The sequence below is a fragment of the Helianthus annuus genome, chromosome 5, assembly GCF_002127325.2.
Source record: "Helianthus annuus cultivar XRQ/B chromosome 5, HanXRQr2.0-SUNRISE, whole genome shotgun sequence".
NCBI lineage: Eukaryota > Viridiplantae > Streptophyta > Magnoliopsida > Asterales > Asteraceae > Helianthus > Helianthus annuus.
The window spans coordinates 122202447-122215989 of NC_035437.2; the positions used below are offsets into that span (position 1 = coordinate 122202447).

The 13543-nt window shown below is 34.1% G+C and overlaps 1 protein-coding gene and 1 long non-coding RNA gene across 2 annotated transcripts; both read right to left on the reverse strand.

The window, feature by feature from the left end:
- Nucleotides 1–247: 247 nt before the first annotated feature.
- On the reverse strand, nt 248–2443 carry LOC110883249 (desiccation-related protein PCC13-62). Its single transcript, XM_022131053.2, has 3 exons — nt 2142–2443; nt 1512–1737; nt 248–695 (listed from the first exon to the last, which is right to left on the reverse strand). The coding sequence occupies exons 1-3, from the start codon at nt 2441–2443 to the stop codon at nt 321–323; spliced, it is 903 nt and encodes a 300-aa protein (XP_021986745.1). The 3' UTR covers nt 248–320.
- Nucleotides 2444–8423: 5980 nt separating this feature from the next.
- On the reverse strand, nt 8424–10380 carry LOC110883248. Its single transcript, XR_002560410.1, has 3 exons — nt 10268–10380; nt 9698–9764; nt 8424–8598 (listed from the first exon to the last, which is right to left on the reverse strand). It is a non-coding gene; the product is annotated as an uncharacterized LOC110883248 (long non-coding RNA).
- Between the last annotated feature and the right edge of the window lie 3163 nt (nt 10381–13543).

Sequence of the window (13543 nt, forward strand, 5' to 3'; positions counted from 1 at the left end):
AATTGTTGGGTGTAAATGACTAAACTTGCAACAAAATACCTAGGTAAAGGACTAAACTTGCAACAAAATACCTAATAAAAGACACCGCCTGTCAACAATTAACAGGGTTTTTTAACTGGGTTGGGTGTAAAGGACTAAACTTGCAACAAAATACTTAGTAAAGGACACCGCCTGTCAACATTCGTTAAAAAGTACACCGCCTGAAAAGTGGTATAAAGATAAAGAACAAAACTTGTAATTTTTCCTTAATATAAATCTTGAAATGTTTATTGAAATAAAAATACAACGGGCTCTATTGCAAATATTTTAACCTAAATTCATCAACGCCTTAAATAGCTTTTCGCGATAACCCCATCACCCCCTTTCGGGTAAAACCCACCCGGGGCTTTTTCGTCTCCGGTTCCATACACTATTCTTAGTATTTCTTGTGGTGTTCGACCATATGCCAATGAATCTTCGTCACCGGCTAACACATTCCCTTGTATCTTCTTTTCTGCCCCGAGTTTGATGGGTACCTTAAGTCCTTCATCCTTTAACCCGTCCTTGCCCAACTTATCGCGTAGTTGTGATATTTTTTGTGTGAATTTGCCTACAGTTATCTTGTATGGAACCACTTTTTTGTTTGCCCGTTCATAAAGGAGGCTTCTAATGACCGCATCTTGACCTGATTCCACTCCCAATAATCCCGCAACAAGCTGATCATAACCGAATAACCAAAACATAACTTAAAATCCCGAGCTGATTAAGAAGTTTCCGTATAAATATTGAAATTGACCGAAAAACCGACACTAAAACCAATCTTTATAAATTTTACTTTTTATTATATATTGTATTTCAAAAAAGTTTTCCGATTATTTATAAATTAATATTTTATTTGATTCATAATATACTTGAATTTATTAATTGAAAATTTTTTTGAACGACAAATTTAGATCACTGACGGACTACTGCAGTATAATCGTGCCACCAACGTCACTTGGTATAATGCCTATATACCAACAATTGAGGAGAAAACACAATAAATATGGGAAAAAACTCTCTTGTGGGAATCGAATTATTTATAACCGAACTGATAATTAAAAAAAGAGTTAACTGCGATTTCCGTCCCTGTGGTTTGGTGGAAACTGACACTTCAGTCCAAAAAAAAAAATTGCGCCAGTTCCGTCCTCAACATTTTTGAAACGTGCCACTTCAGTCTAAAAAGATAACGCATTGCGCCAGTTCCGTACTCAACGTTTTTAACAGCACGTTATCTTTTTGGACTGAAGTGGCACGTTTCAAAAATGTTGAGGACGGAACTGACACAAATTTATTTTTTGGAATGAAGTGATATTTTCTACCAAACCACATGGACGAAAATGACAGTTAACTCTTAAAAAAATCTAAAAACTGAAGCATCTTCAGTTATAGATTATGCTTTCACCCATAACCAAAATGAACCTATCCATGCTTCATTATCATTTAGAATAAGTAAAATATTATGTATTATTGATCAACTATTTATACGATACCTTCCTTGAAACTGGGCTATGGAGTTTCGGATTTGCTCCAACGTAGCCGGTGAGGCCGACGTAAGGGATGACGTAGCACGAAATAAGATAATTAATGTCATTAGCATAAGGATCGAAGGGTGGAGATAAAGGCATCCCAAATGCAGCATTCATAACGGTCCCAAATGCTTCTGCACTTAGATTCAACAATGGCCTAGGAAATCCTCGTACCCTCTTCTTAATTGCCCTTAATAATTATTATTAATTAATAAAACGTCAATTTAATACAAATTATAATACAGTTAGTTAAAAAAGCTAAAACGGTATAATATAATATAACATAGAGTAAATTACGATTTTGGCCCCTGTGGTTATATCAGTTTTACCATTTTAGCCCAAAAAGAATCTTTTAACATCTGAATCTACAACGTCTTTTTTTCTAACCCTTTTGACTCCTAACACTAACCCCATCCATTTTTTAGGGGGCAAAAGAGTTAGAAAAAAGACGTTAGGGTTCAAAAGGGTTAGAAAAAAAGACATTGGAGCTCAGATGTTAAAAAAATCTCTTTTGGGCTAAAATGGTAAAAGTGATATAACCACAGGGACTAAAATCGTAATTTACTCTATAATATAATATAACTTAATACAAACCTTAAGTGACCAACTTCTTGATAACCAAATTGAGTGATGATGTCTTTGATATGAAGACTAAGATTGGCCTGTTTTGCGCCGATGGGTGGCGGGCCGCCTGCGGCTAGACTGGGTTCGATAGTGTCCAGACCCTTACCCATGGATCCGAATAAGAAGTATTCGGCTTCGAAATACTCGAGATTCAGTGGGAACTCTAAAAGATTTACGTCGGTTTTAGGTATGAAGAAAGCCGAATTCACGGTGGTGGAGTTGAAGAGGAAGATGAGGAATGTTGTAGTGATCATGGTGGTGGTGGATGTCATGGTGGTGGGTTGAGTTTTGTGGGTGATGTTTGCATTCTTTTTATAGGCAGTGAAATTGTCAAAGAATGAGCCATGCAGAGTGTGAACTTGACACGTGGAAATTAGCTTTGACCAAGGAGTAGCTAGTAATATATTATTTACTTTTAGTTTTAGCGATATAATAATGTATTTGAATTTTGACCAATGACGTCTAGGTTTGATTAAATTCACACACATCAACCTTATCAAAGTTCATCCCCACTTTTCTAAATAAATTGGCACATGTAGGAAGGTATTAGATAATTTACGGTCGAGTTACCTCCCATGTAACTTGATGTAAATTTATCATCCTTACAGGCCCTTGTATGTAAAGTTTTATTGAATGGCAACCTCTCATCAACCAGTGGCGGATCTAGGATTTTTTTATTGGAGTCCATTTTTTGTGTAAGAATTTTTCACAACCAAACATTAAAATTTTCGCGTCGGTCATCGTAGTTGGGTCGAGGCTAGGAAATAATGTAGAAGCATTTAGTGGACATGAAACCACTACATGTAACACCTGTCTCATTAAACTAAGACTTTTTTTTTATACATGACAATTTCAAATAAAATACCTCATTTCATTAAGTTATACCAAATGGAACAAAGGTTTACTTAACATTCATGTTCAAATAACACCCATCTAGTTATAACATCCTAATGTAACATGTTAATTGTTTACGACACTAACATAGACTTAAAGGAAGATTAAATAGACGCGGAAGCTTCAAAAGTCGTGTGTGTTCGGTTCTTCATTTACACTTGATTTCCATCCGTACGAAGTTTAAACACACCTACAAGGTATAATTATAAACAACGTTAGTATATGAGGTCCTATAACCCGTTTAAACGGACCCGGAAGCTCGAAATAATCAAACAACAAAAATAAAATTTTTTTGTTTATGCCCGACCGTAAGCTACGGTTTACAAACCGTAGCTTACGGTCCCCTTATGTTTGGCGGACAGATCTTACGAACCGTAAGCTACGGTTCAGAGCCGTAGCTTACGGTTTGCTGCAGACTGATAATTGTTTTCCGTTTTTAAAACGGAAACCTTCATAACTTTTTAACCGTTTGTCCGATTTACGTGATTCTTTTTCCTACGCAACCGTAATTAAATTACCAATGCAACCATTATAATTTTCCAAAACAAAGTTTAGTGTATGGTTTGAAGTTCATAAATGCCTAAAGTATTTATTTTACCCGTATAGTTTTGCACAATTCAAACATTAGCAATGTTTATGTACACAAGTCGTATCTACCCACCTTCCGGGGCTTACGATCACTGGCGTATCATTACCAAGTCTATGGTTTTATGCTTTTGTGATCCATCATCACCAAAAACTATTTAAACACATTCTTACTGTCTACTAATCAATTATTCGACCCGTTTGGCTCATTTATGGAATCCTCCATTTTCAATGACTACCAAACATTTTCAAATCAAGTTTTTGACTCGTTTATCTAATAGTGATCTTCGTCATTCCTACTAACACTATCTTTTCTTAAAGACACAATCTCAAACGACCGTAATTTCTAATCAACACTATGTAACGGAACAAGATTACATACCAACTTATTCCAACAAATATTCTAATCCGTTTCTTTATCTAGAGGGTTACAACTCTTTATTTACATTCCAAGCACGACTAATTTTACAATATCAACATCAACATATCAAATTAACTACTTTGATCCGTTTGATTGTCAAGTGAGTTACATCACTTCATTGACATTCCAAACATGCTTCAACCGTTTATTTGACCCGTTTGGTTTATCGAAGAACTTCGTCACTTCTATGACATACCAAACTCGCATTTTACACTACAAACACATTAACATTTCTAAGACTATTGTTTATGCATAATGTAACTAAACCGAAAGTTACTTACCTTTAGAGCACGCCCTTTAAATGCAAATCCCATCCGGCTTGTCCGCTAGACGATCTGGACTCCTTGCCTAAAGAGTTCAATTCACAACCTATTTAGAACTCTTTTGTTTACATGTAACGCGTAATTTGTTATAACTACACAAACACACGTTTTAGCTCAAATTTCAGTTTTTCATCTTCTTTTAGGCATTTACACAAACACCTTAAGTGCATAATTTCAACAAGTTTCTAATTAGTTCAACATTTGTCATTTTGCCATGAAAATCATAAATTTAGGCAAATTCACATCAATTTCACATTAACCAAATCTGAACTTATTCCATAAAACTCGAATTGCACAAAGATAACATCATAATCCTAGTGTTCCATACTTTTCTACAAAACCCACCTATCACCTTCAATGGTGATTATGAAATTTACAAGAAATAGGCAAAATTTCAACAAGTAATTGACTAGGGTTCATCCCTAGACACTATTTCATCCCAAACAATTATCATGCAAGCTCAAATTTCAGGTTTCATGAGTTTATCTAAAAATTAAGATCGAACCAAATGTCGATCATGCAAGCTCAAATTTCAGGTTTCATGAGTTTAACTCTTCGTCGAGGTGATCACTAATCTATATTCAGATTTTGATTTGGACTTGATTTAAACCTTCAATTTGTGAATTTTGTATGTGATAGGGTTTGATGGAGAACCTCCTGGTCGCCCTTGTTCCGTTCGACCAAACACACACTTAGGTGTGTGTTTGGTGTGTGTTATTTTGTTAATAATAAATCAATTTTCAATTTTTGGCTAGTTTGGTCCCTCAATTATACATAAGTTATTAAAAAGGTATTTTAATCCACTCATGTGTTATTACCAGACTCATAACTAACTGGGTTATTTATTTCCTAGTTAGCTTATTCTCATTTATTTTGTACTTTATAATTCTAATATAAAGTTTTATAATTTTCGGGGTGTTACAAGTCTACCCCCTTAAAGAGGTTTCGTACTCGAAACCTTCGTTAAGTAGTTCTTTGGTTTGGACCACCTCATGGACTTTAACTTGTGTCTTGCGTTTCTTATTTTATCGCCTATTCGGCCCAATTGCCATTTGACCACTTAATAGTACGAGTTCGTCAACATGTTTATTCTATATTACTCTATATTGCCAAGTGTTTTAGGTAAATCACAACACTATTTTGACCTTGGGTGATCTTATCAGTTAGTCTGATTAGTCACCATCACCTCATGCGTCGTAAATTTGGATCTATCCCTTCGTCATATTCGGACTTATGTAAGTTTATGGTCTCCAATCCCGTAACTTGCGCTACAACTTGATTATATTCTATACCACTTTTATGATTATAATCGCTTCGCGTTACGTCATGTTTAAGTTGTTACAAATTTTCATTATCAAAATCTTCTTTCTAACGTATCGTCTTACACCTATCGGTGTTAAGACCTATATTCTTTGTTATTAACTATTTTTCTAATTTGTCCCATAATATTCATATTTGTTAAACGTTGTTTCTTACTAAAACTAAATTTTAGTTTAATTTGTCTCTTTAACACATGTCATTTAGTCGTATCAAGAATTTGACGACAAGAATTATTCTTTTTCGTTATTGCTTTATGCTGGGAATCACAATTAGTTTCCACACTTTATCCAAGTGACCCGTAGGTTCTTTTGCTTAGCCTTGTAGGCTATTTTATTAGGTCTTCACCTTTTTAGGGTGAGACCCTATAGTTTGTTCCTTTGTATTTGTGACCCGATGGTCATTTTGGTCCCGTAGACCTTTACATTGTTTATAACCTGAAGGTTATGGTGATCCCATGGATCATCTTCTATTCATATCTTTATTTAATTGCATAAGTATACATATGGTGTTAAGGCACCCCCTTTTTATGTTTAGAATAAATAAATTTTCGCTTTCAAAATTCATTTGACCTTGACCGTAGTCTAAGGCTATACTCATTTTCTTTTGGATTATCTTTCTGACTATATGATTTCTTACGTCATTTTAGCGTCGGTTTATCTTACTCATACCGTTATTTGGTTTACGCCCCTATTTCCTTTCAACCCGTTACCCAGGTTCTTTGTCTTAATGTTTTTAATACTTCGGTTTCATTGGTTTGCATTTTCCTTTCCATAATTTTTTACGACCTATCACATAGATTCACTAATATTTCGCACTTTCACTATTTGGTTTGCGCTCACTTGAAATATCAAGTACTATACTTTATTTCAGCCCGTCCAACGTTGGAATAGTTGAACATAACTATCGAAATTTCTGTTTTGCAGAATTTCATCGTCTTTTAGTCATAACTCTTAATCTGAGTCTTTTAACTTTTAATCTGTATCACCGTCTCTTTTATCAATGTCCCAAAGGTTCATTTCTTAGGCCTTGTTTGGTAAAACCATTGCTATCGTTATATGGCTCTTGGGGTTTACCCGTTTTCGTTCTAACACTTCTAATATGTTTATTTTGCTAATCTTTTATTCAACTACACTTATCAATGTGATTATCGTTCTTCCTCATACGGGTTTGATTAATAATATGTTACTTGGATGGTTACCCATACCCAAGTTTCTAAATCCGCATTTGACGATATTTTCTGCCCAAGTCTTAATTTCTCATTCTTAGCCTCAGTCCATTGTCTAATTGTTGCCCAACGTTATCTTAATGAAATTTTAATACGTGTACCCGCAATACTCACCCCAATGGGCTTTCTCTCAACTCGTTAATCTTTCTTTCTTTGCCGTCATTATGGTGACTTATAGCCTTTCCTTTATTTCGGGTTAAACGGCTTCTATAGCCTTTCCGATTTTCCATAGATTCTTTCGTGCATCTCCTCAGTCATGAGGGATACCGTATTGTCGCCAACTATGGTTGACATCATTCCATTATAACAATAATGGAAATCCATTCATTTCATTTTTATTATTCCATGTCGTTGTATGGAATTTTTCTCACATCGTTTATCAATATAACGATGTTCCTACATGTTTTATTTGGTTTGACCAAGTGTATAACCTTGTCCTTGCCATTCACTACTATTACAATTTTTCGGGTTCAGGTGTAATTACACTCCTTCCCAACACAACATTTATTCACTTCGTTAAGTTCCCGGGTTCGAGTGTACGCACACTCCTTCCCATTATGACACTTGTCTTTCATTGCATTCCCGGGTTCGAGTGTACATGCACTCCTTCCCGTTGAAATATTTACCGAGATTACTTTTACCTCGGTTTCACATACTCGCCATTATTTGTTTATATATATATATATATAACATAATTCATTCATTTCACTAATCATATATGCTCATATGCAACTATCGTCCATTATGTGAATTATTGCATTCTACTTATCTTATCGTAATTTATAACGTGTACCTGATTGATATTCGCCCTGATGTACTCCGTTGTCTCAAGTCATCACTTGATTTGAGTTCTTTGTTAGCATGTTCTTTATCATGTTTCCAAACCTTCCTTCATTTAGATTATTTATCTCCCGTCATCTTCAGATGCGGTTATCATATCATTCAAACATTTCCAATTTATTATTAGTCTTGCTATTCAATGTTGCCCGTATTATTATACGAGGCATTTAAATATACTTATTTCATAAGTACTTATTTTGTAACCAATCTATGGTTAGGGTTTATACTACCTAATCATCTTTTATCAACACTAGACATCTCGAATCCGTAATGTTTATGTCACTATTAAACATTTCGTTCTATAACATATGCATCATTCGCTTTAGTTTAGTCAAGTTCACCACTTGCTTAAACCATTCATGTTTAGTGCACTTTCTGGGTTTGTGTGTGTTAACACGCTCTTCCCGTGCACATCAAATCAATTTCCTTTTTCTAATATTCAAATAAAATTTACTAAATGACTAATTCTTACCGGATGTTTGATCAAGCTTGAACCGAACACACTATGTTGACAACCTTGAGCTCCGATTACCAACATGTAACACCCGTCTCATTAAACTAAGACTTTTTTTTTATACATGACAATTTCAAACAAAATACCTCATTTCATTAAGTTATACCAAATGGAACAAAGTTTTACTTAACATTCATGTTCAAATAACACCCATCTAGTTATAACATCCTAATGTAACATGTTAATTGTTTACGACACTAACATAGACTTAAACGAAGATTAAATAGACGCGGAAGCTTCAAAAGTCGTGTGTGTTCGGTTCTTGATTTACGCTTGATTTCCATCCGTACGAAGTTTAAACACACCTACAAGGTATAATTATAAACAACGTTAGTTTATGAGGTCCTATAACTCGTTTAAACGGACCCGGAAGCTCGAAATAATCAAACAACAAAAATAAATTTTTTTTGTTTATGCCCGACCGTAAGCTGCGGTTTACAAACTGTAGCTTATGGTCCCCTTATGTTTGGCAGACAGATCTTACGAACCGTAAGCTACGGTTCAGAGCCGCAGCTTACGGTTTGCTGCAGACTGATAATTGTTTTCCATTTTTAAAACGGAAACCTTCATAACTTTTTAACCATTTGTCCGATTTACGTGATTCTTTTTCCTACGCGACCGTAATTAAATTACCAATGCAACTATTATAATTTTCCAAAACAAAGTTTAGTGTACGGGTTTGAAGTTCATAAATGCCTAAAGTATTTATTTTACCCGTATAGTTTTGCACAATTCAAACATTAGCAATGTTTATGTACACAAGTCGTATCTACCCACCTTCCGGGGCTTACGATCACTGGCATATCATTACCAAGTCTATGGTTTTACGCTTTTGTGATCCATCATCACCAAAAACTATTTAAACACATTCTTACTGTCTACTAATCAATTATTCGACCCGTTTGGCTCATTTATGGAATCCTCCATTTTCAATGACTACCAAACATTTTCAAATCAAGTTTTTGACTCGTTTATCTAATAGTGATCTTTGTCATTCCTACTAACGCTATCTTTTCTTAAAGACACAATTTCAAACGACCGTAATTTCTAATCAACACTGTGTAATGGAACAAGATTACATACCAACTTATTCCAACAAATATTCTAATCAGTTTCTTTATCTAGAGGGTTACAACTCTTTATTTACATTCCAAGCACGACTAATTTTACAATATCAACATCAACATATCAAATTAACTACTTTGATCTGTTTGATTGTCAAGTGAGTTACATCACTTCATTGACATTCCAAACATGCTTCAACCGTTTATTTGACCCGTTTGGTTTATCGAATGAACTTCGTCACTTCTATGACATACCAAACTCGCATTTTACACTACAAACCCATTAACATTTCTAAGACTATTGTTTATGCATAATGTAACTAAATCGAAAGTTACTTACCTTTAGAGCACGCCCATTAAACGCAAATCCCCTCCGGCTTGTCCGCTAGACGATCCGGACTCCTTGCCTAAAGAGTTCAATTCACAACCTATTTAGAAATCTTTTGTTTACATGTAACGCATAATTTGTCATAACTACACAAACACGCGGTTTAGCTCAAATTTCAGTTTTTCCATCTTCTTTTAGGCATTTACACAAACACCTTAAGGGCATAATTTCAACAAGTTTCTAATTAGTTCAACATTTGTCATTTTGCCATGAAAATCATAAATTTAGGCAAAGTCACATCAATTTCACATTAACCAAATCTGAACTTATTCCATAAAACTCGAATTGCACTAAGATAACATCATAATCCTAGTGTTCCATACTTTTCTACAAAACCCACCTATCACCTTCAATGGTGATTATGAACTTTACAAGAAATAGGCAAAATTTCAACAAGTAATTGACTAGGGTTCATCCCTAGACACTATTTCATCCCAAACAATTATCATGCAAGCTCAAATTTCAGGTTTAATGAGTTTATCTAAAAATTAAGATCTAACCAAATGTTTAAATTTTACATACTTTATGATCCCTTCGTCGAGGTGATCACTAATCTATATTCAGATTTTGATTTGGACTTGATTTAAACCTTCAATTTGTGAATTTTGTATGTGATAGGGTTTGATGGAGAACCTCCTGGTCACCCTTGTTCTGTTCGACCAAACACACACTTAGGTGTGTGTTTGGTGTGTGTTATTTTGTTAATAATAAATCAAATTTCAATTTTTCGCTAGTTTGGTCCCTCAATTATACATAAGTTATTAAAAAGGTATTTTAATCCACTCATGTGTTATTACCAGACTCATAACTAACTGGGTTATTTATTTCCTTGTTAGCTTATTTTCATTTATTTTATACTTTATAATTCTAATATAAAGTTTTATAATTTTCGGGGTGTTACACTACATTATAGGTTGGAAGTTTTATTTGGTAATCAAGTGTTAAATTAAATCGACATTCAATTTATCATTTTAAAGAAGCAAATTAGAGGGTCAATGAGTGGTTGTGCTGTTTAAAAGAAAACTAGTTTAATTTTGATGGGAAAAAGTAAACTAAAAAAACAAGACATGTAAGACTTGAACTTGGGATCTATTTGTTGGAACACAAGGGAATTTACCACCACACCATCTTTGCTTTTAATATTATAGGGTCCAACTAATTTATTTTATGGAGTCCTTAAAAAATTTAACGTACCATTTCTACTATTTTCTAAAAAATGATTGGGGTCCGTGGACCCCGACCATGTGGGTCCACCCCTGTCATCGAGGATCATCAAGAGTTAAACCTTATATATGGTATTAGCCATTTTGGTTGGACTCCCTCAAACCTAAGGTTGGCAATAGATATCTGTATAAAACACGATTAAACCTGTTTACTGAAAAAGTATACTATTTGATTTTTTACTTTTTTAAAAATAAATAGAATTAGGAGGCTACGATCTATCATTTCTTCTCCTTGGTACATAAAACATACAACTGTGTTATTAACATTAGATATAAAGTAGTTAAACAAGTTGTATTCATGTTTAATACTTGTGTTATTCGCGTCGTCAGAGACCTGTTAACCCGATAAGACACAAGTTGTATTCATGTTTAATACTTGTGTTGTTCGCGTAGTTATGAAATTTATTACTCTAGTTTAAACTAATTCCAGTATATACACTACTAAAAAAACTGCTACATTTTTATGCCGAATTCTGTCCGAAATCTGTGAGAAAGAGCAGTTTCCGATGTATTTCACATGAAAACGGGTTGTGGAAATAAAGCACCTGAGTAATCCTTCTCTAACGCATTTCTGGCAGACTTTCCTACTCATTTCCTACACAAATAATGTTTCGCTAGAATTTTCATACTCATTTCCGACGAATTAATTTTCTTAACTTTCCAACGCATTTCCCGCGGAATATTTATCTTTTATGATTTTTGTTTTGAATCAACTATATTTATTTTTATTATTACAACTATTATATCTTTTATTTTCTTACATATTTCCGGTGAAATGTATTCTTTTTTCCTAAACACTTCCTATAAATTTTTTTTCCATCATCATCGTCGTCATCGTCATCATCGTCGTCATCATCATCATCATCATCATCATCATCATCATCATCATACTCAGTAAATCCCACCAATAGCAAAGCTAAGATGGGGCTGAGGAGGGTAAGATGTAGTCAACCTTACCTCTACCCTGTAGAATAGAGAGGCTGCTTCCAGTGAGACCCCCGACATGATAGTAGTTTTGCATCAAGTCTTGGATATAAGGCACATAACACTCAGCAACTAAGACAAAGATCGATTAGTGCATGTACTCCATTGTCTTTCGGCTATCAATGCCCCCACATGATGCATGATTAATCATCCCCCTCTTTTAACGTTATTTTCACGAAATTAGTAAAATAACATTAAAATAAGTGCACTTTCACTTTTGCCCCCCGAGCGCCCACACATATATACATTATATGCGCATACCTCAAGCAGAGCATCAATTCCAACAGAATGTATTCTTTTTTCCTACACAGTTCCTACAAAATCAATTTTTACTACACATTTCTGACAAAAACTTTTTAATCTTGTTCTAACGCATTTTCGACGCACACATTTAAAAAATTGGAAAAACAGAAAATACCAGATTTTTTCTTGCTAAATAATGCATAATGATAAATACAATTCAAAACCATTTTTTATAAATTCAACCAAAACAAATAACATAAATTCGGAGCTCGTTTACACTACAAAACCACCATTGTTAAATATAAAAAGCCGGAATCCTAAACTCCACAAACTGCTTTTTTTTGCCTCATTTCTTCATTTTCTTTTATTTCTTTTGTGTTTGTTGCACTCTTTGCTCCAACTTATGTCTAGCATCCCTTTCAGTTGCAAATTCATTTTCCATTTCAGCTTGATCTTTTCAACCTAAAACTTGTTATAACGGGTCAATAATCTAAGTTATTGTTCTCTCCTAATAAATTCTTAAAAGAGTAAAATGCACCGATAGTCCATGTGGCTTTGTAAAACAACACCTATAGTCCCCAACTTTTGGACATGACACCGGTGCTCCCTGTGGTTTGACAGTTTGTTACTCGGATAGTCCCTGGATTGGATGTCCGTTAGTTTTCTCCGTTAAATCTATGTAACATGACAAAATTACCCCTTGCTTTTATTAAAATATAAGAAAAAACTAATTAATCATTTAAAATATCAATTGGATGTCCATCGTAACACCCCGAAAATACTAGAAAATTATAAACTATTAATGCTATGTATATATTGGCTATGACCAAAGAATAATGTGACTAGGATTAACTAACCTAGTTAATTTAAATGTTGTAGTCAATAAAGAAAATTTGACTAAGTTAAACCTCTTTTATAAGTATGAAATTAGAGAGACTAAGATTACCAAGTTTGAAGATAAATTACTAATATGAAATTTTAACACAAAACACACACTTGGTGTGTGTTCTGGTCGGTGCATTCACAGAGCCAAAAGGGGTTCCTCTTTTGAACCCTAAAAATCATAAAATTCAATCAAATTTAAGAAGGAAATCAAGTCTAAATTGAAACCAAGCTGAATTTAGTGATCACTCAAGTTAGAGGATCACAAGGTATGTCAAATTTCATCATTTGGTGATATCTGAAAATTTTGATAAACACTTGATGCGTGTGTAGTGTAATATATTTTAAATGTATATTTAAGCCCCTTTTTACACTTTTAGCCAAGTTTTAAATTTATAAAACACGATATTTACGAACACTAAACACACATATGGGCAAGTGCACCCATCGTGGACGTAGTATAGTT

Excerpts from the sequence above, each read along its gene's own strand:
- LOC110883249 (XM_022131053.2), bottom strand. The coding sequence starts at position 2,443 with ATGACATCCACCACCACCATGATCACTACAACATTCCTCATCTTCCTC. Across the intron at positions 1,738-2,141 it reads CAAGAAGTTGGTCACTTAAG|GGCAATTAAGAAGAGGGTAC; the intron begins GTTTGTATTAAG and ends ATAATTATTAAG. Across the intron at positions 696-1,511 it reads ATAGCCCAGTTTCAAGGAAG|CTTGTTGCGGGATTATTGGG; the intron begins GTATCGTATAAA and ends GGTTATGATCAG.